The sequence below is a fragment of the Corythoichthys intestinalis genome, chromosome 17 (genome assembly GCF_030265065.1).
Source record: "Corythoichthys intestinalis isolate RoL2023-P3 chromosome 17, ASM3026506v1, whole genome shotgun sequence".
Lineage (NCBI taxonomy): Eukaryota > Metazoa > Chordata > Actinopteri > Syngnathiformes > Syngnathidae > Corythoichthys > Corythoichthys intestinalis.
In genome coordinates this window covers 33,777,484-33,804,518 of record NC_080411.1, presented here as the reverse complement: position 1 = coordinate 33,804,518, position 27,035 = coordinate 33,777,484, and the positions used below count along the sequence as shown (strand labels likewise).

At 38.6% G+C, this 27,035-nt stretch overlaps 3 protein-coding genes and 1 long non-coding RNA gene across 5 annotated transcripts in view; 3 read left to right on the top strand and 1 right to left on the bottom strand.

Annotated features, from left to right (window-relative positions):
• The first annotated feature begins 26 nt into the window (after positions 1-26).
• Positions 27-2,385, top strand: LOC130905921 (histone H3-like). Its single transcript, XM_057819713.1, has 2 exons — positions 27-506; positions 1,775-2,385. The coding sequence occupies exons 1-2, from the start codon at positions 178-180 to the stop codon at positions 2,100-2,102; spliced, it is 657 nt and encodes a 218-aa protein (XP_057675696.1). The 5' UTR covers positions 27-177; the 3' UTR covers positions 2,103-2,385.
• Positions 2,386-3,313: 928 nt separating this feature from the next.
• LOC130905915 (histone H2B 1/2-like) lies at positions 3,314-4,586 on the top strand. The gene is made up of 2 exons (XM_057819705.1): positions 3,314-3,380; positions 3,775-4,586. The coding sequence occupies exon 2, from the start codon at positions 3,804-3,806 to the stop codon at positions 4,176-4,178; it is 375 nt and encodes a 124-aa protein (XP_057675688.1). The 5' UTR covers positions 3,314-3,380; positions 3,775-3,803; the 3' UTR covers positions 4,179-4,586.
• The window catches only part of LOC130905913 (gastrula zinc finger protein XlCGF52.1-like), a 35,660-nt gene continuing 13,040 nt past the window's right edge, over positions 4,416-27,035 (bottom strand). The window contains exons 1-2 of one of the 2 annotated variants that reach the window (XM_057819701.1): positions 11,226-11,676; positions 4,417-8,779 (exon numbers count right to left, since the gene is read on the bottom strand). In XM_057819701.1, coding sequence (XP_057675684.1) covers positions 7,467-8,779; positions 11,226-11,256 — 1,344 coding nt within the window. In that variant the 5' untranslated portion in view covers positions 11,257-11,676 and the 3' untranslated portion in view covers positions 4,417-7,466. Of the gene's footprint in view, positions 8,780-11,225; positions 11,677-27,035 lie in introns of those variants that run through there. The other variant, XM_057819702.1, reaches the window with a different exon arrangement.
• On the top strand, positions 14,208-18,445 carry LOC130905916 (uncharacterized). Its single transcript, XR_009061173.1, has 3 exons — positions 14,208-14,442; positions 15,361-15,440; positions 17,502-18,445. It is a non-coding gene; the product is annotated as an uncharacterized LOC130905916 (long non-coding RNA).

The following is a 27,035-nucleotide window of genomic DNA, read 5'->3' as shown; positions in this document are numbered from 1 at the left end:
AAGCGCGCATCATGCATCTACTTCCATATACATGTGATATCTATGATCTCGTTCACCAATCAGGATGCACCGGTCTAAGGCAGCGTCACTCATTTGCCGCTCGACAAAGCGTTTAAAAGCGAGCGGGATCGCGTTCTTCAGTCATTTCGTTCCCTCAGCGAGAAAAAAAGCTCGAAGATGGCAAGAACCAAGCAGACAGCTCGTAAATCCACCGGCGGGAAAGCCCCCAGAAAGCAGCTGGCCACTAAAGCGGCCCGTAAAAGCGCCCCGGCCACCGGCGGCGTCAAGAAACCTCATCGCTACAGGCCCGGTACCGTGGCTCTCCGTGAGATTCGCCGCTACCAGAAGTCCACTGAGCTGCTCATCCGCAAGCTGCCCTTTCAGCGTCTTGTGAGGGAGATTGCACAGGATTTCAAGACCGACCTGCGCTTCCAAAGCTCTGCCGTTATGGCTTTGCAGGAGTCCAGTGAGGCCTATCTGGTCGGCTTGTTCGAAGACACCAATTTGTGCGCTATCCATGCCAAGAGAGTCACCATCATGCCCAAAGACATCCAGCTTGCCAGACGTATCCGCGGGGAGAGAGCATAAGCTTTCTCTTCCAAATCACAACGGCTCTTTTAAGAGCCACTACATTTGCAACTAAAGGAGAAATTATTTCAAATGTATAACTCCATCAAAACACATCAAGTAATACATAATATGTGCAACAATACAACTAAAACTAACAGCTATTTTGGTAGCACAAAATATAGGTTAATCAATTTAGTTTTACATGTTTTATGCTTTATTTATTTTGAAGGTATATAGAACAGTAGTATTTAATAATGCCGGTCTAGTGCAGTATTATATAAGTTTAGGACTCCTTATTGAATATTGTACCATCTGTTGTATTCAGAATTATTCAACTCCACTGTAGGATAGCGTTTTAGTTTTTTTTTTTTTTTTTTTTTTTTTTTTTTAATCATCTGTTCAATTGTTGTGTTATGTTGTTATTTGGACGTTAAGTGTAAATAAAAATCTAATGAATTGTAAAATCAACAATTGCAATTGTCTATATTTGAATCCATTTTAATTAGATCGAATAAGGTTTATTTGATATACGAATATGATTCTACAAAACGAGAAAAACTCATTTGGCAAAAACTTGACAGATCTCAAATGCTGTTTTAAAACATTTAAATGGTTTAAAAAAAAAATGGCATAAAGTATATAAATTTCTTTAAGCAGTTATTTGATTGACCTTAAACTACCAGTTACCGAAGCAAAAAAAAAAATATTTTTTATACTTTTCTTTGTACTCTCAATCTTTTTCATTAGATCGAGTTCATTTGATGATATATTTTGATGTACTTTTTAAATGCGTGTTTTGTGGGTAAATTATGTAAAGACCAGCACATTATATAAATTGGCAAAAACAAATTTAAAATTATACAAATATACATCTTGTAGTTAGCTGATTTAGGAAAATTGTGCTCTGACAAAAGTTCAGTTGTTTAAAGGCTCTGTGATTGGAGCGTAATCCATGATTAAAATGCGTTCATATTTTATATCGGATTTTTACTGGTTAAATCTTTTGTAATTAATCGCAATCAACGCGTAAAAATCTCACCATTAATATATAAAGGTTTAATTTGTAAAGACAAAAGAGCGTTCTTGGGGGAAGGGCAGCTATAAGTGACGCCCCCAAAGCAACTGCGTCAACTGCTCTCATTCAGGTCCGCTTACTTATTATAAGAAGCTCAGTCCTCGGCCATTCAAGCCATTCGACGTTCAGCTGTAATTGCATAACGATGTCTGGCCGAGGAAAAGGTGGTAAAGGTCTGGGGAAAGGAGGCGCTAAGCGTCACCGCAAAGTTCTCCGCGATAACATCCAGGGAATCACCAAGCCTGCCATCCGCCGTCTCGCTCGTCGCGGTGGCGTCAAGCGCATCTCTGGTCTCATCTACGAGGAGACCCGTGGTGTGCTGAAGGTGTTCTTGGAGAACGTCATCCGTGATGCCGTCACTTACACCGAGCACGCCAAGAGAAAGACCGTAACTGCCATGGATGTGGTTTACGCTCTGAAGAGACAAGGACGTACTCTCTACGGTTTCGGAGGTTAAAGCCCTCGTCTGTGTGTCAGCAACAACAAAGGTCCTTTTAAGGACCACACAAATTCTGGTTTTGGAGCTTTTATTCTATTGTGGGATTTATGGTTCTTTGAAAACTCTTCATTTAGGTTTGTTCTAAAACCTGATTTATATTTAATTACATAATATTATGGGTGATGGGCAATGAAGCTTATTAAGAAGCTTCAAACAATTTAGGCAAATCGCTTTGAAAATTAGTACATGAAGCTTCATTATCAGTGACCTCTACTAGTAAAAATTAAAACTGCAGAGGCTCTCAACGCGTCTTTCCTTCGGAGTTTCAAGCTTGACGCACATAGGAAATCTGATTTTGATGTGCCATTTTGTCCTCTGAAAATAAAAATGTTACTTTTTTCTATATATATATATATATATATATAATATATATTATAAGTAGAAAACATGAAATACTGAACGAAATTCTAATTACATTATATGGTTGAATAACTTCATATCAGGGGCAGAATTAAGTTCTCCATTTAACTCAGGGTGTAGTCAATTTTAGAAGTGGACAGCATCTGAGAAATAGAAGTCGTCTTTGGCAGCTCTTCACACGACTACTTTTCAAAATCTGCGTCAACTAATGAGATCGTGCATCCAATTTTCTAAAATTCTGCAATTATCTGCCTTACATTTGACGTTATTGGTATTTGGGGGGGGGGAATACTATCATTGGCAGTGAACAACTGAATTACTGTGTTAACTGCGTAAATCTAGTTGTATTAATTTATGTTCATCACTCTTCTTTGGCTGGGTGTACTGCTGGGATAAAGCAGCCTTTATTTAAAGACTAGATATATGTACACATGGTGATCAAATGATAAAATCCGGGTATCTTTCATTGAATCAAAAGTACCAGATTGAAAATGTAAAAAAAAAGCGGCTTTTACTTATTAGGGAGGCATACAGTGAAATTAAATATACTGATACATTTTGTGGCGCTAAAATAACGGGATTGGATCCTCTACTGTGATAAAGGAAAGAATTAGAATAAATTTAGAACAAAAGAAGGTTCTGCGTCGGTCGTTGATTGGGGAGGGCTGCGAAGTCGAGGTCCAGCCGCCAAATTGGACCAACTGTCCTCTTTCAGGTCGTCAAGCTGCCCCACAAATGCGGATAATTAGGTCAGAAGTCATGGATATCACGTTTATACAGCACTAGATGCGTTGAGTAGAGTCGGCGGCGTTAGTAACTGGCGGCCATCTAAAAGCAGAAGTCTTCTCAGGCGGAGTCTTTTGCAGTGAACCTAAGGTGAGCACTTTTCTCGCCCAAAATACGCTTTATTCGACGAAATCTTGACAGATTTTCAAAGGGCTTTGATTATTAAAAACCACATTGACGTAACTATTATTCAGGCTGAATCTTGACAATAACTGTAATTGTATTTATAAATCTGCTGTTTACTGTATCTTTACGTTTACGAAAAAACAAGCGATTTGAAAATTGGTTGAAAATGGAGACATTTGTAGCTATTTCAAAGTCGCAAAATGGCCGCCACAGTGATAATGGCCATCGCGATTCACTCACAGCGCGCTGTACGCATCTAGTTCTATGTACATGTGATCTATATCCTAACCAATCAGAAAACGGCGCTGACGCAGCGCTCATTTCTGAGACGCATATAAACTCACGTGCTTCATGTCAGAAACCACACTTCGTCTCAACTTTGTGACCATGCCTGAGCCAGCCAAAACCGCGCCCAAGAAGGGCTCCAAGAAAGCCGTCGCCAAGAGCGTCAGCAAGTCCGGCAAGAAAAGGAGAAGGACCAGGAAGGAGAGTTATGCCATCTACGTGTACAAGGTGTTGAAGCAAGTCCACCCCGATACTGGTATCTCCTCCAAGGCCATGAGCATCATGAATTCGTTCGTCAACGACATCTTCGAGCGGATCGCATCTGAGGCCTCCCGCCTGGCTCACTACAATAAGCGTTCCACCATCAGCTCCAGGGAGATCCAGACCGCTGTGCGTCTTCTGCTGCCCGGAGAACTGGCTAAGCACGCCGTGTCTGAGGGCACAAAAGCCGTCACCAAGTACACCAGCTCGAAGTAAAGTGCTTCGTTAGCATCGCGACCCAACGGCTCTTTTAAGAGCCACACACTTTATCTCAAAGAGTACTTTTCTTGGATAACTATAACGTTATCAGATACATGCAATTCATACAAAACCAATGCTTTATATTGGAATATCTTCGAAATTAGTTGAATCAAATTTAAATTTTCTCATTACAGTCTTTGGTAAACTTTTATGTTCAGAAATTAAATTACTGCGGAGCCACAGACATAACATGGAGGGGGGAAATTGAGCTCCTGCGTATGAAACTGTGCGGGCGAAATAGTGCGCATGTTTATAGACTTGTACTAAATTCATTTGGCATTAGTGTTATAAGAAGTGTGGTCACTGTAAAAACTGCGTTAACCCTGTTGTCATTAATGAAACAAGACACATGATTCAAGAACCTTATTTTATTCAGAAACGGCAATATTTTTTAAGAGTGAATATTCAGTCAATTTAAATGGTTCACTTGTTAGATATTAGTACAACATAATTATTGCTTTACTTTTTCTAACGCTAGTGTTAAATCAGTACTGGTCTACGGAAGATACAATAAAAACATTTTAAAATGCTAGATAATATACAACAATGGAGACATTTAAAAAAATCAAAGTTATTAAACATTTACATTGTCATTGAAAGCATGGGTGTCAAAACCAAGGCCTGTTACATCATTGCTTGTGGCCCGTGCAAGGAACTGATTTCTTACCATTTTTCTTCCTTGATTTTTTCCACTTTTAAAAACATTTTGCTATTTTAAAAAAATTGTGTGTGTGCAGGTGTAATCATTCATTGGCATTTACAGCAATAGTCCAAATGGATTGGACGTCTATTGCCGTCAATGTCAGCCAATGACTTATTTTATAAAAACATTCCAGCTGATTTGAAACTCCAAAACAGTACAAATCAATTTAAAACATTTTGAAATACGATCTTGACAACAAACTAATTGTGTAATATTATGAAAAAGATTTTACAAGAAAAAAGCCTTTTTCAAAGTTTTTTTTTTTAATTTCACAATGCTTTTTTCCACAATAGCCTTATTTCATAATGTCGTTTTTGAACCCAATTAATATTCTTTGGTCAATCTAATACATAAGGCGGAGTCATAGTCAGTTAAGGAATTGGCTGGATAGTCTGGCTATCTGCGCAGGCATTCCATAGCATCACTCTCAGTCACTCAGAAAAGTTGCGGTCCAGTTGGATAGTACTTTAGGCTTTTACCTCAGCCTGGGCAACGATTTCAGCAGCAGTCTGTTTTTGATAAGATGCTTTCTGGAAGTTTTCCTAACAGTTCATCAACATTACCAAATACTAACGACCAGACTCTACAATCCAGCCAATAGCATACCATATGAATGCTATTTTTAGGTCGCAAGGCAGCGTGACGTCCCATCGTAAACCAGAAGGGGGTCAACATACAAGCACACTCACATACAACCCATGCTAGTACTGCTTGTTTTCTGCCGCCATTCTTTTTTAAAAAAGAAGTAAACACTGAGTAAACACTGCTGCTATGGAACTTGTAGAAACGAATCTCGACATTACGACCGTTCACATATGAAGGATGTTTTCTTCATACGTTTCCGGAAGCCAAAAACTCGGAGGAAAAAAATGTGAACAATGGGTCAACTTGTGCGGACGTCCAATAGACCAGTTTAACGCCATATAAGTGAAGCCATTCACCTTCATATGCAGTCAACATTTGTTGGAGGCCATGGTCCTACAGATGAGAACCCTGATCCATTGCCTGCCACGAAGAGGTAAGCCATTTTAATAATTTTACTTATTTTTTAGCGTGGCGTTTGGCCGTGCTGCTTCTGTCTGACAATGTATGACGTAAAATTTGTTTTATTTATATATCACAAGTCATGTTGGCCCATTTTTCTAAAATACGGATATTTAAATAAATTAGCCAAGTTTGGCCTTTGTCTTTTTGTAGTAAGCCTGTTCATGCCCACAGGTAGGCTCTAGATTTGACAGCTTTACCTTTTCTGTTGTAAAGAAACAATCTTAGTAAGGGGGAAGTGTAAATAAAATAAATTAATAGAATTAAAATTTGTTATTAATGGAAAAAAAAATAAAACTGTTCGTTGGCTGTCACTGAGTAGCATTTGCGATAGCTTCACAAAAATAGCCATATAAATTACCCCCAAGAACGGTCGTAGAGATGTAAGACAACCAGAGGATACAAAATATAAGAACGACAAGGCACATGGTGGTAAAGGATAGCTTGTTGAAATAGGAGAATGTCATTGGCAGTAGTGTAAGGTAATGAACACAAGAAAAAGATATCGATAAAAAAAGCTACATCTGGTTCAGGTCGGCACTTTTTCCTATCTTTTTCAGCCCTGGCACTCAAGCCATCTCTTTAACTAAACATGTCTATGTTCTTCCACATCTTTACTAGTGAATTTGGCACCAGGGACATCATTTTCGGACATAATTGGTAGGTTTAGCTTATTAAGCATCTGATTTGTACGCTATTTACATGCATCTAGCATGAGGGACAAACGTGAGTTTGGACCCCCCCGAAACAGTTGCTAACGTCATGAATATTAAAGAGCAAAGGTGCCATGTTACGTGTGGTACGCTATTGCTTAACTGACTCCGCCCTTAATGTATTTGATTGACAGAAGACAATTTATTTGGCTGAAAAATGACATTGAAGTAAAAATGTCATTGTGAAAAAAGGCATTATGGAAAAAAAATGTAAAAATGCTTTTATCTTGTAAAATCTCATTGTGCTGAAAAACGACATTATGAAATGAAAAGGCATGAAATTGAAAAAAAAAAAAAAAAAACTGAAAAATGCTTTTTTGTAAAATGATCAAATATTGCATATTACAAAATTTGTTCTTCATCAAAATGGTATTTATTTCAAAATGATGTTTTATTTAATTTGGACCCTTTTGGGGTTGCATAGATTTGGGAGTAATAAAGGTATTTATGTATTTCTTTAATTTGAGAGTTGTAAGTGTGAATATGCTAGTTATGTATGCTTGTTGTAAAAACAGCTAATTTTGAAGCAACTCTGGTTCATCTATCACTGTCAATTGCAGCAAATAATTTATTTTATTAAAACATTCAAGCTAATCTGGGGATGGGTAAGGTGATGTGTTAAACTTAGTTTGAGTATTTTCAATGGTAATATGCTCAAGTTATGAGCGGTTGATGTAAAAACATCTTTTTCAAGCAACTCTGGTTTGCCTATGACGGCCAATAGGTTAAATGATGCTAGGCTTTTTTCATCAGCATGTTTGTGTCTTTGCCCAAGCCCTTCCTTCAGAGTGATTCTTTGACTGCAATCGGAGCAGGCAAAAGTTTTCTCTCCACTCTATGCGTTCTTGTGTGTCTTAGCAAGCTTCCCTTGTGAGGGAACGTTTGACCGCAAACCGTGCAGGAAAAAGGTTTTTCTCCTGTATGTACTCTTTTGTGTTTTGTCAAGTTTCTCTCAACAGCGAATGTTTGACCGCAATCCGAACAGGAAAACTGTTTCTTCTCAACGTGCGTTCTCTCATGTCTCATCAAGTTTCCTTTATGAGAGAACTTTTGACTGCAAACTGCACAGGAAAAAGGTTTCTCTCCGACATGCGTTCTCGTGTGCCGGATCAAATTCCCCTTGTGAGAGAATCTTTGACCGCAGACAGAGCAGGGAAAAGGTTTTTCCCCAGTGTGGATTCTAGTGTGCATTTTTAAGTCTCCCTTCTGGGTGAATCTTTGACCGCAATCCGAACACTCGAATGGTTTCTCTCCAGTGTGGATTCGCGTATGTATGGTTAAGTGTTGATTGTGAGAGAACCTTTGACCGCAAAATAGGCAGAAAAAAGGTCTCTCGCCAGTGTGTGTTCTTGCATGTCTTAACAAATTTCCCTTATTTGAGAATTTTTGATCACAAACTGAGCAGGCGAAAGGTTTCTCTCCTGTGTGTGTTCTTGAGTGTCTTAACAAATTCCCCTTCACAGAGAACGTTTGTCCACAAACAGAGCAGGAAAATGGTTTTTCACCGGTGTGCGTTCGAGAGTGTACTTTTAAATATCCCCTTTGAGAGAAACTCTGACCGCACACCGAGCAAGCATAAGGTTTCTCTCCCGTGTGTATTCTCACATGTTGCTTCAAATCCCACTTAGATACAAAGGTTTTCTCACACTGGGAACAACTCCAGCGTTTGTCACCTGTGCCCTCGGACTCGTCGCAATTATCGTCGTGAGCAAGGCGTGACATTGCGTCGTCGCTATCCGACAGCGGGGCTAAGAGTCCGTCGCCTCGTGATCCTTCGCGGTGCTCTCCATCCGCTTCTGTTGTCATGTGTTGACTTGAGCTGCTGCTGCATGCCTCGCTTGGACCTTCATCATCTTCTGTCTTCAAAGGCACACTATCCCATTGCAATTTGCTGAGGTTGCTCTCCCATTCACTGTAAGTTGGATCTTCCTCTTCCTCTTTGATGTTGAGCCAAAGCCCCTCATCCTCCTCTTTAATATGAAGGAACGCCATTTCCCCTTCTTCTTGCATGTGGAGGACTTCACCGTCCTCAGCTTCTAGTTTCATGGTTGGGGGCTCTGGCTCCTTCCACTCAGGACTGATGGCTTCACTGATGTCTGAAAGACAGATTTTAAATGGGACCCGGTGGTAAGTCAGAGTGCTATAATTTCCTATAGATGCATCACCGCTGTCATATTATGTCTTATTTTTCAGCACCACTGATGACGATGGACATTATTGACGTTATCTTATCAATTTATTGCTTTAATTTAACCATACCAGTAGACAAAATCCCCGACAGCTCTGTTTTTTATTATTAAAGAAGGCAAGGCAAATAAATGTATTTGTATAGCACAAATCAACACACGGCAATTCAAAGTGCTTTACATCACATGAAGGTCAAAAAAATATCCGAGGTGAGTAGCATAATAACTAAATGCTGCCTCACCCTGCTTGGTTCTTGTTCTTGGAAAATACAATAGATTGGTTCCAGACGACCTTAGGGGTCTAGATGTTTCAGAGAGATCCAACAAACCAAGCATGTATTTTGGTCCAAAGCCATTAAGTGTTTGTAGACGAGCAGTAGTTTTTTATAGTCTATCCTTTGACTCACTGGAAGCCAGTATAACGACTTCAAAACCGGTGTAATGTGGTCCAATTTCCTTGTATTTGTAAGGACTCTTGCAGCAGCATTCTGTACTAGCTGCATCTTCCTGATTGATTTTTTAATCAAGACCTGTAAATATACTGTTGCAATAGTCACATCTACTGAAAATTAGTGCATTAATATGTTTTTCCATGTCTTGTTGAGTCAGAAGCCCCTTTATCCTGGCTATATTTTTAGGTGGTAATAAGCAGATTTAGTGACACACTTTAAATGGCTATCAAATTTTAGGTCTGAGTCAATAATTACGCCAAGATTTCTGACTTGATTTGTAGCTGTAAGTGACATTGTGCTATGATGTGTGCTTATCTATAAACTTTTCTTTTTTGGCCCAAAATGATCACTTCTGTCACATTTAGCTGGAGAAAACTCTGGCACATCAATTCATTGATATGATAAATGCATTTACTTGGGGAGACTAATGGGCTATAATTATGTGGGGACACAGAAATGTAGGGTCAATGAATAGGGTCAACCTTTTTTTTTTTTTTTATCTACACCAATACAGGCACAATTACTGCATCCTCCCATTTTCCTCCATCCTTCCTCCTCCTCTAATGATGAGCTTAAGCCTAATCAAACTTTACACAAAAAAATGATCATCCTTGCATGCTGATACACCAAATGTTCACTTGGTGATGCCCGAGAAGGTCGAACTACTTTCTGAAGGTTTGAAACATGATTTGAACCAATTGCATGGAAAGGCTCATTGATTGAAGAAGCTTCATCAACGCCACTAAGGTACATAGTCAAATTCAACAAAATAATTCCCAAAATGACATAGCAGTAAATGCATTAGATGCACTGTAGTTTTAGGCAGTTTTGTTGCATTAGAATTCTCGAATGAAGAAGCTTCATCTCACCATCACTAAGGTACACAGTAAAATTCAACAAAATAATTCCCCAAATGATTTCGCATTGAAATGCATTAGATACACTGTAGTTTTAGGGAGGTTTTTTTTTTTTTTTTTTTGCATATTCTGGTGTGTCGGAATCGGCTCAAGAGAATATTGTCAAAGTTGTAATTTGACAGTGATTTCTACTGCCAAAAATGTCATTTTGACAATTAATAATGAATAAATATACAGTGAATGATCAATTATTGAATTTCAAAAGCTATTGAAGTTCAAAAGTAATACAATAGTTTTAACTACACCTCCCATGATGCTAATCGGCGAAACAGCAATGATACCACCACAATGCCCACTTACTGTTGACTTTTAAAAATAATTATTATATAAGAATATACACAGAATTGTAAAAGGGAAACATCTACAATGGGACGCTGTCATTTGGGCTGGTTTTTACAGTGTGATTGGGTTGGAAACTGCCTTTCTGATCTAGCAATCCTGAATCTAACCTAAAGGAACAACCTTTTCTTTTCCATAGTACGGGTTCACCACCAGATATAGTGTATCGTCAATATGATGCTATGTAAACAATGTTAATATTATATTAGGGTTGAAAAAAATATTGATACTGAAATGTTGGATCCATATATAGTATTTGACTGCAAAGTGATGATATTCTGTTATTAGTATTTTTGTATGACCTTTGTTTTCATAGAGTAAATTTGATTTCAATATTCTCAGGAGGATATTTTTGAATTTTCCTTTTACTACTCTGCTCCAATTAACTGCCCCAGACGTCCAATCTATATGAAGAGGGAGCGGTGACTTCGTTCGCTCGCTGCCACCCTCTCACTGTAAATGTATTGGACGTCTTATGATAAACCCATTTAACACATTTAATTTTAAGAATCACATGATTGGATGCTTTTCATTGTCAACTGCACTGAAGGAATTGATTTTGGGGAAAAATCAGTTATATATTTATGTCGTCAAGAAAATGGTATTGATACAGAGTTAAAAACAATAACCAAGTGAGTGTCAACAAACCTGCTGTGCCGAATCCAACTCTCGACTGCATTTTGATTTTGCAAACAAACTGCGTCGCTTTGTCGACCTTTTCGCTAGTTCTCCTCTTTTGTTCCACAAAATCCCTCCTCGTACTTTTGGGTTGTTTACCAGAATGGTTCACACACTTTCTTTCGGCCTCCAGTTGATCTCTGGCAACTTGGCGATGTGTTAGATCCCGAACTCGAAATCTTTTTGTTAGCGGCTACAAAGCTAAGCTAGCTAGGCTAAACCAGGCCGAAGATGCTACAATCTACGCCGAGACGAATTTAGATGAAAAAGAAGTTGGAATCATATTTTTCTCAACTAAATTTAAGACAAACGCACTGTTTAGAGGCATCGTCCCGTTTTAACATTACATTATTCGAAAAGATTAAGGTTAGCGATAGTTGAGCTTTTCTGTAAACAGGCCCTGTCTGACTGTTTGACCCTTTTCCTCTTCTTTGCTGTTAATGGCAGCATTTGCTTCTCAGTTATTAGATTAGCGCTCCCTCTGGAGTTAGTGTTAACAGCTAATACAGTTTCCTGTAATTTCAAATTTTGTCAGTGGGTTTCTAAATTAGGACCAAAACTGCCAAAATTAAAAATGAAAATAACTCAATCAATAAAAGGCCAAATAAAAACGAATATAAGTACAAAAATAAGAAATAAGATGCAAAAATTAAATATAAATACAAACATAAATATGGAAATAAATAGCTAATTAAATGAAAGTAGAAATAATAACGAATATATATATACAAAAATAAGAAATTACATTAAAAAATTAAGAATAAATACAAAATAAAATCCAAAAATAAATATATTGATTTAAATAAATGTCAATCAATAAATAAAAGCGCTTTGCCTAATATTTACTTATTTCATTGTCAGCACCAACATGCAAGTGGAAATGTTATTCAAATGAGGGGGCGGTCATACATGTGTTGACCTATAGACCCCAATGTCGTGACGTCACAACTCCGCCCCCCTGACTTGTGCCGCCATATTGTCCGTCAGCTCATCGTGTTTACATATTACCGCTACGTACATTCCTCCTATTACTGCGTGTTTTTCTGCTTGTCTAAGGAATCACTGCCTAGTAAACGAACCCAAAAACCTTCCTGACAATCGTTAACATTGATTAATCAAAATGGTGAAGGCATGTGTGGCAGTTGGTTGCAGTAACAGAGAAGATAAACGGTCATTTTAGTAGTTCCTGTGTGCCCATTTGTTAAAAGGGCAAATCTCTAAAGCAGCAGGGTTTGTTTATCTCGGTCCATGATGCGTTTGTGTTGCCAGCCGTCAGACAGCGGCGAAAACATCAATAGACGAATAGACGTGATGCCAACACGATCGCAGACGTCTTCAGGCGGAGACTACGAAGCTCGTCGCCACGGTCACGCATCAAGAAGGTGAGCGCAACAACAGCTGTTGTGCCGAAAAATAGCCGCCCCGCGTGAAATGTCCCCCCTGACGGGAGCGCCCACACGGAAATGACTTTCTTGTACCGTGAATATGTATTATTTTACTCTGCTTGAACTAATAAATGTCATACCTGTGTGATTGTCATTGGGATATGGTCGTGAAAACCTGTAGACTAATACATTTCTGTTGAAAGATGGTTATGTGGCCCAGTCCACGATTTGTTACTAAAATACATTACTAATATTTTGTGTAATTTAATTATTTAAAACTGATCTTACAGTCGTAAATCCATTACTGTAATGCGTCCATGAAAACATTTGATGTTTTCACTTAAATAAAGCGTTACAAATAGGCGCTCCCGTCAGGGGGGACATTTCAAGCGGGGCTATTTTTCAGCACACACCGGCCCGTTGTCGAACAGCCGATCAAGTTTCATTTTACAATCGCGACAACGGTGACGCTCAGCTGACCAAATGTAGGTTTATATTCGGGCCGGTGCCGATTTTGGGTACCTGACTCCTCATCGTGACATAAATTGGAGTTTGATTGGAAATTTTGTGGTCTCAGGACGAGCTCTGACGCACGGGACGGGACCGGACGGGAGGAAACATCGATTTGGGCATCAAATATGGATCTGGCGATTGGATCGACCGAAGCTTTTCCAAATAACGGCTTTTATGCAACTCATCCAATGAGTTTACAGCGTCTGAAAGCACCGGGGCTTCCATAATTTGCAAGTGAATCCACCTTAAGAAACTAAGATGATTGACAATACGGACACACAATGACGGACAATATGGCGGCACAATGCAGCGATCACGTTATTGTGTGACGTTGGTGATTGGGGTCTATTCACCCATTGGTCGTCGATCGACTGTGCCTGCCGAGTGCCGACCTGCCTGTCTGTTGCTTACTTAGTAAAGGGAGTCTGCGTCCGAGCGGCTACGGGAAGCTGGCAATCGGTTGGATGAGGACACGGTACGTATTCAATTGGTAATTTGGTTGTGTGTTTTTAAACTTTTTACTTAAGTCCAGTTAAGGTATGTTGAATCTATATCATTTTCCGTCAGCTAATACCTCGCATGGGTCTCAGAAAAGGGAGGCAAGGCAGGACACGGATAAACTTGCTAACAACATTACACTCACAAGAAATAGTTTAGCTTTCGCGCAAATTAGTGAAGCAAAATTTACACATTCAAGCTCGTGTGGTTTACGCTATTAAAATACTGTAAGAACAAACACAACAAATGCTTACTATCATATTGTTTTCACACTGTATCGAACCGTATCGTTATTAAACTATCGAATCGTATCGAATCGCTCTGCCTTAAAAATGTATCATTTTTTTAAATCGAATTATAACCTGTGTATCTAGATATATATCGAATCGGCTTCATGCCAAAGATTCCCAACCCATAATTTTGACCATGTTGGTAAATTCGGTAGTTTAATAAAACAAGAAAATATAGTCCTTTCATCCCACTTTGTTGTTCAGCTATGTTCATTTCTCTTTATGAAACCGAGAGTGTGCTTATGTATGAAGTCACATGGTTTCAGGAAATCAAACAAACACAACTCTTGGCATCCAGACAGGCTTTCACTCGCTGTCCTCCCTGGTTCTCACGATTTTAGAAGAGGGTGCTTTTAGTGCTTTCCACTGGTAGCCGGGCCAGAGGCTCATGCTAGCGGCTAACGACACAATTGAACGTGATGGAATCGGATAGCAGCTCTAACATTGTCGAAATGGCTGAACTTAATGAGTGGATTGAGCACAGACTGCATCTAACAATTAGTATGTAGCGTTATTTTGTATCTGTGTGTGTGTATGTCTGTGTGTGTGTGGGGCGGCGGATGAGATTTCTCTGACAGCTTTTATGATGGTAAAGCATTCAGCATAAAGTACAATCCAATACTGAAACCTACAATATGACCGTTGAATGGCGACGGCTATTTTTCTGTATGTGCCTTACTTTATTCTGTGCCATTACTGCCATCATAAAATCTTAAATGTTTCGTTGGCATAAGAACAATATAGCTTTGATGCATGTGTGCGTGCATGCATTTAAAAATGCTCTGGAAAAAAAAAAACTGAAACCTTGAAGTAAACACTTGCGTTGAATAATTGTCACAGCAGCCATTAACAATAAGTTGTCTGTTTGAAGTGTATTGTTCAAGATGTAAGTCATTTGTGTTACAATGACATGTTTGCACAGTCGTCGCATTGATTTTTATAATGTTGCACATTGTTCAAGTCATGCAAGCTGTTACAAATGTTCATACTTGAATTCTTGTTGTTTACAAGAAATTTTTACATACTTAAATGTTTAGACTGCATGTACAACTGTTAAATATGTTATATTGAAAGCTGGTAAAAAAAATCAACGAGAAATGGTTAATTTGTATTTCATGCAGTGATTCAGATTTTCGAATCATTTAACAGTCCGCTTAGGCGAATTTATCGTCATTTATCGTTATTGAGGTAAATCTGCTCAATTTACCGCGATACGTACTAAAGGCCAAATCTCCCAGCCCTAGTTGTAGGTTAGTTGCAGCCTTTGTCTTTTATTTCATTTTTAACATTGAAAATGCCATTAATAGGTGAAAAAACAGCACAAATAGTTCACTTTGATATTCTCTTAATTTTAACTCAAGTTATATGGAAACTCTATGGGAAGAGACTATGCAGTAACATGTAATTTGTGTGTTTCAGAAAAAGCGTCTCTGAATAAAGGACCAAGCAATAAGGACCCTGAAAATATGGAGCTGCTTCAAAGGCTCACAATGTATTTGGTAAGTGAATTTTTTTGATGGACTGTAATGTTCCTCTTAAATGCTAGTAGAATGACAGTATGGCCTTCCACACAAAGTGTGTAATTGTTGGTCACTATTGGCCATGACTACACTGTTTAGAGCACAGAAAAAAAAAATGTTTACAATTGTTTTATTGTGCATATGCATTCATTTTCTATAGTGCCTTTACTGCCTCTTTGTTAAAGAAGAATTATAAGTATTTTATTCAAGAAGTATTCAAGTTATACTATGTAACTAGAAACAGCAATTTCTGGAGAAATTACTCTGGGCTTTGCTGTGTGGAGATACAGATCTTAACCCCGCCCAGGTTGGTTTGTGGACATTTCGGGGACCAAAGCAGGCCAGTTCCTGCTGCTTTGGGAACATTTCTGGGGCATGTTCTGGTCATATTAGGTCACTTCCTGTTGATTTGGGGACATTTGTGGAGCGTGTCCTAGTCATATCAGGTCATTTGGGGGCGTGCCCTGGTCATATCAGGTCATTTAGGGACATTGGGGGGGCGTTTCCTGGTCAGATCATGTCATTGGACATTGGGGGGGGGGTCCTCGTCATTTCATGTCATTTGGGGACATTTGGGTGGTGTGTCCTAGTCATAACAGGTCATTTGGGTGGCGTGTCCTCGTGATATCAAGTCATTTGGGGACATTGGGGGGTGCGTGTCCTAGTCATATCAGGTCATATAGGGACATTTGGCGGACACGCCCTATTGATATCTGGTCATTTCCCTTTTGATTTGGGGACTTTTGTTTTTTGCCATTGAAAATGAATGGGAAATTTGGACGTCGGTAGCCCTCAATGGCATCGACTTACATATGCAACAATGGAATCCAAGTACATTGGCATCAATAGAATTGGCATACATGACCGTCAATGGCATTAAACAAAGTAAATGTGATTGAAAATGAATGGGAAATTTTTACGTCCATGGCTGTCAATGGAATCCAAGTACATTGGCATCAATAGATTCAACATACATGGCCGTCAATGGCATCAATGCAATGTAAATTCTATTGGGAGTGAATGGGAAATTTGAAGGTTGCATCCAATTAAAAATGAATGGGAACATTATGGGAAAATTTCCAGGGAACCGTAAATTTTTTCTAATTTCTGTCTGTATACAACTTTTATGCCCCACACCGTCCTGGAATTTTTGAAATTCAAATTATGTGATTTGGTCAAAAATTGTAAGACTAGATACGTTTTGAAACTTTAGGGGGGGGGGGTTTGGAAAATCGGCGGTAACGGGAGAACAGGAAATTTTCCGGGGCTGTTTGAAAAATTGCCTGCGTTGCGCGAAAATTCCGATCGTTTCGATACTTGAACGGTGCCGATCCGTCAAATGGTTCGGGCTGCGCGGTGCGCTGAAAAAAACCGCGGAGACTATATTGGAAAGAACAACAAATACATAAACGCAATAAAGTTGCAGTCATAGACTTCATAATATTAGTTAGCTTTGATTTTATGTAAATATATAATAATTAAGTAAGTAAATATGTAAGTACAATGCTACTTATTAGCGAATGAGGCTAGCGGCCGCCTGACGTAAACAGAGCTTTTCTGGCGAAAATTATTGCGAACAAATGCTTAAATCCCCAAATTCTTCATAGATATGGATGTAAAAGAGTCTCGATTCTCTGTTAAAAGCAATGAAACCATGCAGTTAGCGTTTATTTTATGTAAATATGGCGAACTACAATACCAATGCAGTGGCATAACATAGCATAGCCCATTGATTTTTTTTCACTTTTTCAAATGCATGCATGGTACGAAAAATATAATAATTACCTTGAATCCTCGAACAAATCACTCCTGAGACAATGCTTCCTGTCTGTATGAGGTACAGGTTTTGTACTTTTTTACAAATCCAGCTGAAATCCGGATTGGGCTCGCATAACGCTCCATCTGCGAGTCTCCGACAATGATGAAGCGTCCAGTCAATAGATTTTTATGTCTATGAACAAATATAAATTTATTCAAATGAATGTATACATGTTTTTACGATTGTTGTGTAAGAAAACTAAGAATTTTGTTTGTGTTCAGACAACTTGGCTGAGGTGTCAATGGATACAACAGAAGAGGTTTGACCTGAGGCATCCAATGACCCTAAATAATTTTAGGTATATTTCATATACCGTAATTTTCGGACTATAAGCTGCTACTTTTTTTCCTTCATTTTGAATCCTGCGGCTTACAGTCCAGTGTGGCTTATTTCTTGATTTATTTGGATTAATAGGTAACACTTTATTTGACGGTGGCATCATAGGACTGTCAAATGACCGTCATAATTATGGCATGACACTGGGCATTACTGAATGCTTATGACATATGTCATTAAGAATAATCCTGCAAATTATGTCACTACCTCCATTTATGTCCAACTCGGAGCTTTTACATCCATTCAAAAGTGAGATAATTTGCCGGATAACACTAAAGGACATTTGTTGTAAGCATTCTTTCATGCTCATGGCAGTCATGTCATAATTATGATGATAATGGACAATGCTTGTTTTGCAAATAAGTGAAAATATCTAAAAAAGGGTTGTAGGCAATGTTCACCTATGGTTTGTTATATCCTGTGCTCCAGTTTTGACCTGCTAAACTAGTATTCAAGGAATAGTAGTGTCTTCCGTTGTTATTTTAATCACAGTTTTTAGAGGATCTTTGTTTGTTTTTTAAGACTACAAACATATAGGGTAAAGACAAGCAGACAGTCAGTAATGTCACAAATAAATAGGCCACCGGTAATTTGATTTTCCATAATGTTTGTAAAAATAGGATCAATTATTGTGGCACTATGTGATGTTAATCTGGTAGGTTGGGTATAAACTCAAACTTTACATTGTGTCAAGAAAGTCATCAATGCCTTTTTGTTTCATGTGATTTATCAAATCAATGTAAAAATCACCACAAATAAATGATTTTTGATTCAGAGTAGAAAACAATGTATTCATCCATCCATTAAAAGTTGCTATATTTGAACCTGGCTTCCGATATATACATGATATAATGATGTTCTTTTTTTATCATTGATAAGCATTCTATTATTCCATCAATTGCTAACGTCATATTTGCTAGGACAGTAAATTGAATAGATTTATGAATGTATAGGCCCACCCCACCCCCTACTTTATTCGCCTGCTCAGATAAACTAACTCATAGTCATCAAGAAAAAAATGTATACGGCGGAAAACACTCAGGTGACTTGAAGTTCCGCTCTGAGACCCCCAATTTGGCCATATTTCAAAACTGTCCTATATGCATGTGTGATACATCATTGGAAAGCTTAAAATCTCAATTTTATGGGGGGGGGGGGGGGGATTTTGAAAAGGAGGGCATTTTTTTCCCACTGTATGTTTTATTGATTTTCCAACAAAATAATTCACACCATCAAAAACAATACTATAAGGAGGGCATTTTTAAATTTAAAAAAAAATGTAACTGCAAAACCCTAACTGGAGGCGAAAGCACACGAGAGCAGAATTAAAGATGCCACGATTTTAACGAGATATTATCGCATACTTACCTTACAAGCAGTGGCGCCTCCAGAAATTTTTCATAGGGGTGGCCAGGTGGGGCCACTTAAAATCTTGGGGTGGCCAAAACTAAAAGCAATAATTTCAGGTTTTCATTATATTGTCGCAGTAAAAAGGTCAGGGGAAAAGACTTAAGGACACAGCTACTGATATACTTTGGTGTATAGTGTAATATTTGATGTCACTAATGATTTAATGTGCCTAGTCCATTACTGTCCAGTCAACATTTTGAGTTCCACAACAATTCTGTTTTATTGTGTTATGTATATATTAGGCATAAGGTGTACATTTAACTAGGGCTGTCAAATGATTAAAATTTTTAATCGAGTTAATCACAGCTTAAAAATTAATTAATCGTAATTAATCGCAATTCAAACCATCTCTAAAATATGCCATATTTTTCTGTAAATTATTGTTGGAATGGAAAGATAAGACACAAGACGGATATATACATTCAACATCTTGTACATAAGTACTGTATTTGTTTATTGCAACAATAAATCCACAAAATGGCATTAACTTTATTAACATTCTTTCTGTGAAAGGGATCCACGGATAGAAAGACTTGTAATTCTTAAAGGATAAATGTGAGTTTGTAAATTGTGACTAAATATTGCCATCTAATGTATTTGTTGAACTTTCAGTAAGTGATAATGTAGCGACTTATCTGTTCTGCCCAAATGCATAATGGGAAGTGGTGCAACCATGACTGTGTGTGGTGGCTGCAAATGCTATATCTTCTCTGAGTTGGGTACACTTCAGGGTGTTAAGAAAAAGATCAACTCCTATCATTTTTCCCCACGTCGCTTCCCACAGTATTTATAGGTGCTGTGGGAGAGATTAAAAAGCTTTTGCCAATTAAAAGCACGGCCCAAATGAATGCTTGTATCTACTCCACTCTGCCTCTTATCTCTGTATATAAGTAAAACGGCGCCATTGTAAGCTGTTTGCTGCAATGCGTGAATGAGTCGTACAGCGAATACGTTAATTGCGATAAATATTTTCACGTCATTAATTTTAAAAAATTAATCACCGCATGTAACATGATTAATTTGACAGCCCTACATTTAACAAAACAAAATAAATGCATTCATTTGGGATGAAATGCATAACTGATGCTACAACAATCTAACGATATACTGGCAAGCGGGGTACTACTCGAAATTAATATCTCAATAAATGCATAATACTGCTCTACAAAACCGTTGCAGCACAAACGATTGACACAATTCTTAATCGAAATGGGGGGGCGAGCTGACCTCAAATTTACCTATAAAAGAATTGTAAATACAGTGGGGCAAATAAGTATTTAGTCAACCACCAATTGTGCAAGTTGTTCTACTTGAAAAGATTAGAGAGGCCTGTAATTGTCAACATGGGTAAACCTCAACCATGAGAGACATAATGTGGGGGGGGGGGGACAGAAAATCACATTGTTTGATTTTTAAAGAATTTATTTCCAAAGGTCTAACTTCTTCTAAGGAGGTCTAACGAGGATCCACTCGTTACATGTATTTACGGCACCTGTTTTAACTCATTATCGGTATAAAAGGCACCTGTCCACAATGACAGTCAGTCACACTCGAAACTCCACTATGGCCAAGACCAAAGAGCTGTCGAAGGACACCAGAGACAAAATTGTAGACCCTCACCAGGCTGGGAAGACTGAATCTGCAATAGGTTAAACGCCTGGTGTAAAGAAATCAACTGTGGGAGCAATTATTAGAAAATGGAATGGATCCGAAGATCACCATACCCACTGTGAAGCATAGGGGTGGAAACATCATGCTTTGGGGCTGTTTTTCTGCAAAGGGACCAGGACGACTGATCTGTGTAAAGGAAAGAATGAATGGGGCCATGTATCAAGAGATTTCGAGTGAAAATCTCCTTCCATTAGCAAGGGCATTGAAGATGAGACGTGGCTGGGTCTTTCAGCATGACAATGATCCCAAACACACAGCCAGGGCAACAAAGGACTGGCTTCATAAGAAGCATTTCAAGGTCCTGGAGTGGCCTAGCCAGTCTCCAGATCTCAACCCCATAGAAACTCTCTGGAGTGAGTTGAAAGTCCGTGTTGCCCAACGACAGCCCCAAAACATCACTGCTCTAGAGGTGATCTGCATGGAGGAATGGGCCAAAATACCAGCAACAGTGTGTGAAAAGCTTGTGAAGAGTTACAGAAAACGGCCAACAGAAAACGTTTGGCCGCCGTTATTGCCAACAAAGTTACATAACAAAGTATTGAGTACTTTTGGTATTGACCAAATACTTATTTTCCACCATGATTTGCAAATAAAGGCTCTTTGCTGATCTAATGATTGTGATGTCCAGTGATGACAAAATGTACAGACTCTGGGGCTGAGAGGAGATGTAGTATGGGGTGGGGTCAGAAAATCTGCAAAGAGCCTTGGGGTGACTTGATTGATTTTAGACACAATAGAGGAGGATCACAATTGTTAACAGCCACGTCTGCGCCTACCAGAGAATGTGACAATAAAAATGTAGTTTCTGGAGGTCATTTTGAGGAAATATGTATTCAGATGACGGTAAAAGAATGTTAGATGAGTAAGGATTTGTCTTTGATGGGCTGGGCAAGAGTATAAGGAAAATACAGCAAGATCAATCACTGACTACGGCATATATTTATATCATTGTCCTAATACATTTAAAATTGTGAGTGCATTTGAGGAAGAGTCATAAGTCAAAAGAATGAAACTAATGTATAAGAGCGGACAATTCCATAATATCACAAATACAATACAGTACCTAATTTAGATAAGCGCACATTTTCACAACATCAAAAGCCATACATTTTATGTAATTTATTAAATGGGATATTTACATAATAACCTCATCATGATGAAGAATAATAGCAATTTATTACAGGTGACTATTTCAAAATGTCAAAAATTCACATGAAACATGCAATTTTTTTTTAAAGCATATTTTTAATAACCATGTCATGATCGAATGTCACGACGTTAATACCGTGAAAGGGAAAATAAGCCTCCGCAACTTGTAGCGAGCCTCGTTTACTAGCAAATGGCAGTTCACGCCGTTAGCATAAGTGGTCTTCTTCAATTCCTCTTCATCGTTGCTGCCGGCCTTGCTGTTGGCAACATCGCCCTCCTTCGTCACAGATTCTGACGGATCGCAGATTTCGGTACAACACCGGCCGTCTGCTCCAGTCCCAGCTGAAAATAAAGCGTCTCAGGCGGACGACGGGATCGATGCGAGGCGCCCCCCTCCATCCAAGAGCATACCGCTTAATTTGACTAATCAGAGTGTTTCTTCGTTTACATTACCGCTAAATACACAAGCTTGACGCTAACTTAACGGGAGCAATTTTTTTCTCGGGAGATTTGGCTAGCTCTGTCAGTGTTCAACGCAAGCTGAAACGAATGGCAGTAACTTTGTTATATCGCAAAATATGAAAACGGTTGAAACCATTACTCAACACTGTGCTCTGGTCTGCCCCCGGCTTGGATAAGGCCTGCTTTTTGTTTTCGCAGCTTTGCAATGCAACCAAAGGCTCTCCAAGCACTCCCATGTACACGTGAAAACTGCGCGCGATTGGAATAATGAAACGCAGTTTGGTTCTCGTCAGCGAAGCAGCCAGAAGTATTTGCTGACTGTCCAAGTGTCACTATTTAAAAGGACCGATTTCTGAAGTGCTCAGTTTACGTACTAAGTTAATCACATGATAATGATGATTAAATAAAATCTACCGAATCCCCGCTTCCCTCCCCCCAAAACGATTTTCTCCTCGGATCTACACAATTCACATAGGTCACCCTTTTTTACTTCAAAACGGCGAATTTCGCCGAAAGGTGAGACATTTTCATGCCTGAATTATTATAAGGGTGCAAAATTTGTTGTACATGTACATGTTGTACAGAGTCTTTCTCCCAAAGACTCTGGAGTTTGCTTGGATGGGGGATACCCAGGACTTGAACTTTATTTATTCATCTTTGTTGCTTCATTTGCTTTTTCTGATTGTGTATCATATTGCCCCTGCTAAGCCCTTTGAGGCAACCTTGTTGTGATACATGGCTATACAAATAAAATTGAATTAGAAAATTGAATTACATTTAGCATTTTTAGTGGGGTAAATTGAAATTCCGCTCACCATTTTGGCGGTGCTCTGGCTTTTCATGGTCCACATTTTCAATCCTTGGTTCTTGCTCAGTAGTTGTTGTCACTTTTGAAAGCTTAGGTTTGAAAAAATTACGTAGGCTATAGCCATCTTGCCTCTCCATTCCTCAGGTGGTTTTAGCTAAGCAAAGCAAATGCCCGTCTAAGGTGCTAGTTTTCTCACTTTTTGGGTTTCTTGTATAAGACAACTTACTGATAGGTTTGACTGACAGACCTTTAGTTAGAGAACAGAAGAGAGGCATCATCAACATTAACTGTCCACTGGCGGGCTGTTTATCAGCTGTCTCGAGCTCGCTGCGTATCTCTGACCTCCGTGTGCTGTGACGAGCAGACATTACTAATCGAACATGCAGATACGATTTGCTCATATCATTACAATCGTCACATGATCTGTTTGAAAAATAATTTTGACTAGTTATGATTTTTATTTTGTTCATTTCATTCATTTTTGCTGTTTGTTTTATTGCTTTACAACTTTTATAGACAACATTTTACCGAAAAATATATAGGAAAGTCAATTACATGCAATGACACTTTTCTGTCACCAAGCCCCCCCCCCCCCCCACACACACACACAAAAATCCGCTTATGCACCAAATCCCCAAAATATCCAGCTGTGGCCATTCACAGCTGTGTCTTGACACTCAGTGATACATGCTGCATGGAGTTTTGGGATCGAAACAAGGTAAATACACGATAATATCTCATTAAAGTCATGCCGTCTTTAATTACGCACTTTCATCAGGGCCATTTGGTGACCCTAATCAAAATAATGCAAAGGTGCCCATATTTTTGGCCCACCATTTCGTCACAGTGTACTGTCAAACCCATACATGCAATCCAACCCATACGTCCATATTTTGTATATTAATCAGATTTTGTTGCACTGCAAACTTCAAAGAAGAACTCCAAAGAAGTTAAGGAATAACTTTTATTTTTTTCAAGCTTGTAATCAAGTATCAAAACTCACAAAAGTCAAATAAAGCAAACTGTAGTAAACAAAATAGAATATAAATTAAACAATTGCCAAATTGGGGCCCCCTAGTGGTCACGTGCCCTAAGCAGCTGCATAGTCTGCGTATAGGCTGGGCCGGCCCTGCAAAGTTTCATGCGCTCACCTCAAGATAGGGTTTCGCTGTTAAAAAATGTTTTTTTTTTTGTTTTGTTTTAAATGCCCATCTGTTCAAAATGTTTCTCCCCCCAGAAAATTGAGATTTTAAGCTGTCCAATGATGTATCATGCTTGGTTGGCCAAATTGGGCTCTCAGAGCGTATCTTCAAGCCACCTGAGTGTTTTCCACCATATACAAATTTTAAATACTAAATTAAATTGAATATAAAGTAGTTGCTATCATGGCTTGGTCAGGCACTGCTTAATTCATTGTCTGCCATTGACAGTGCTACACGTCCAATCATGAGGATGGGCAACCCTCCTGCTTCAAAGGGATTGGACAGCTACACGCGAGACAGTATTGGTTGGGAGGGTGCATCTTGGCCACAGGAAGAACAAATTAAATTTTATATCCCTATTGTCTGTGCTTTCAGCCACCTTAGGTAGGGTAACCAGCGATTCGAAACTACATATCAAAAAGTAAATACTGCGCAGCACCAACACATTGTTTCCCAATACGCCCAATACGGTACCGATTACATTTCATTGCTATATCGATACCAATACTAGTATAAGTGCAACATTATAAATTCCTCATACAAACAGGAAAAACTAACTCCAAAAATGTTGAGATTCAAGTATTTATGGTACAAACGCCTGGTCACGCATACTTCTTTTTGACAGTCATCTGACACCAAAAAACAAAATCAAGATTCACATGTGACCTTTATTGACATATTGTACATCAAGATTGTATAAAATCAAGGGGGGGGAAAGTCCTCAACTTTGCTCTAAAACACAGGTGTACACTACTTCTATTTGCTATTTCTATTCTGAGACAACTTATATATAACCATCTAGATAACAGAGTAAATAAAAAGAAAAAAAAAAAAAGAAAAAGTAAAAATTAGTAATTAGTACACTATTGTTACAGTACTAAAAAAAAAATCCTCCTCACCTAGGGGTCAGAACTTCTTGGTACCTCCCATCCTGGTATGATACCATTTGTGATACAAGGCTCATCATCTATTATATTCTATGATACCACTTAAGACAAAAAAAACTGCTATTTTTTGCAGTCACAGACAATCTTTCCAAAACTTGTGCCTTCCTCAAAAACTATGGGGATATTTCAGCGCAACGTTTCTGTGAGTAAACACAGCAACGCTATAATTGCACCATTCTGGTAAACGTCTTTCTAAACTCATTGCCTGCCATTGACAACGACAGACGTCCAAGTCATTTAAACTGGGAGGTTTTTTGAGTTGCTGTCATCGCTAGATGTCCAATTAGGTTTGATTGGAAGGAGCAGCTCCTAGTCCAGCGCCATCAATGGCAGCCAATGAGTTAATAGTAGTGATGGGACATACTGCGCTGAAACTCCGGAGAATGTGCCAAGAAATCCAGGCAGTCTTTCATGGATTGCTATTTGATGCACGTATTTTAAAGGTAAGTGACGTCACGAATTTCAATTTCAATTTCAATTTCAATTTATTCACACACACATTCATATTTACAAAGTGTACATAATATCTCAGTGTTGAGCCAAGATTATGTGTGAGTCAGGTCTCCTTAAGAAGCTACTAAAAGCTTATAGTCAGGAGCCTGCATACATTAAGACAATCACAAGAAACATTATCAGGTCATTATCAGATGAGCAGAAGGGTGAGTTGCAGTTTTTTTACACTGTTCACATACAAAAACATAATAATGTACAATAACTCGATATATATATATATATACACACACACACATACACGCCCACACACACACAGAGAAAGAAAAAAAAAAAGAAAAAAAAAAAAAAAGAAATACTTCCCTAGAAGACAGTTTATAACTTAGGTATGTTGGAATTGTTATATTTACTGATCAGAATACTTTTTAGCCTATTTTTAAAGATGGAGATGGATTTCAACACTTTTAGATTTTCGTCGAGCTCATTCCAAATCTGGGGGCCTCTAGTTGTAATGCTCAGGCTGGTGCTAACAAGTCTTCTCTTTTTTCCACTGATGAGGTCTTTGTTTCTGGTGTTATGAGTATGGAGAGGAGTCCAGACTGGAATGAGCTCAGACAGTCTGCTATTCATATTATTTACAATTTGGAACATTGTACATGCGTTATGAAATGTGTTCAAATCAGTGAGTCGGAGAATGCGTAAACTATAAAATAAGGAGTGGGTGGGAGCATTGAAACTAGCCCAGGACATGGCCCGTACTATCTTCTTTTGTAGAGTTTCTAATTTCTTTAGGTGACTGGAGAACGTGTTGCACCATATGATGTTACAGTAGTTGATATGGGGCTCAAACAAGGTTTTGTACAAGGTAAGAAGTGTGGTTAAAGGGAGATGGTGTCTTATTTTGAAGAATAGTCCAACGTATTTAGATAGTGTAGATATAAGGTGTTCTATATGGCATTTGAAGTTGAGAGACTTATCAATGAAGACTCCCAGGAACTTGGTGGAATCAACTTGTAATAAATTGTCATCGTTTACTTTCAGACAAATCCTGTTTGTGTCAACTGCTTTCTTGTTTGATCTAAATACTATGTAATTGGTTTTGTTGATGTTGAGGGAAAGTTTGTTGCACCTGAGCCAGCTATCTATCTTTATTAACTCTGCGTTTAAAATATGCTGTAGGTCTAACGGGTTTTTATGTGAAAGAAACAAGTTGGTATCATCAGCAAACAAAATCATGTGTAGTATGTCAGAAGAATTAACAAGGTCATTAATGTAAATAAGAAAAAGTAGTGGGCCTAAAATTGATCCCTGGGGGACTCC

Coding starts and splice junctions, on each gene's coding strand:
- LOC130905921 (XM_057819713.1), top strand. CDS start 178: ATGGCAAGAACCAAGCAGACAGCTCGTAAATCCACCGGCGGGAAAGCC. Junction 507..1,774: donor TTGTTCGAAGACACCAATTT/GTGCGCTATCCA, acceptor TTCGACGTTCAG/CTGTAATTGCATAACGATGT.
- LOC130905915 (XM_057819705.1), top strand. CDS start 3,804: ATGCCTGAGCCAGCCAAAACCGCGCCCAAGAAGGGCTCCAAGAAAGCC.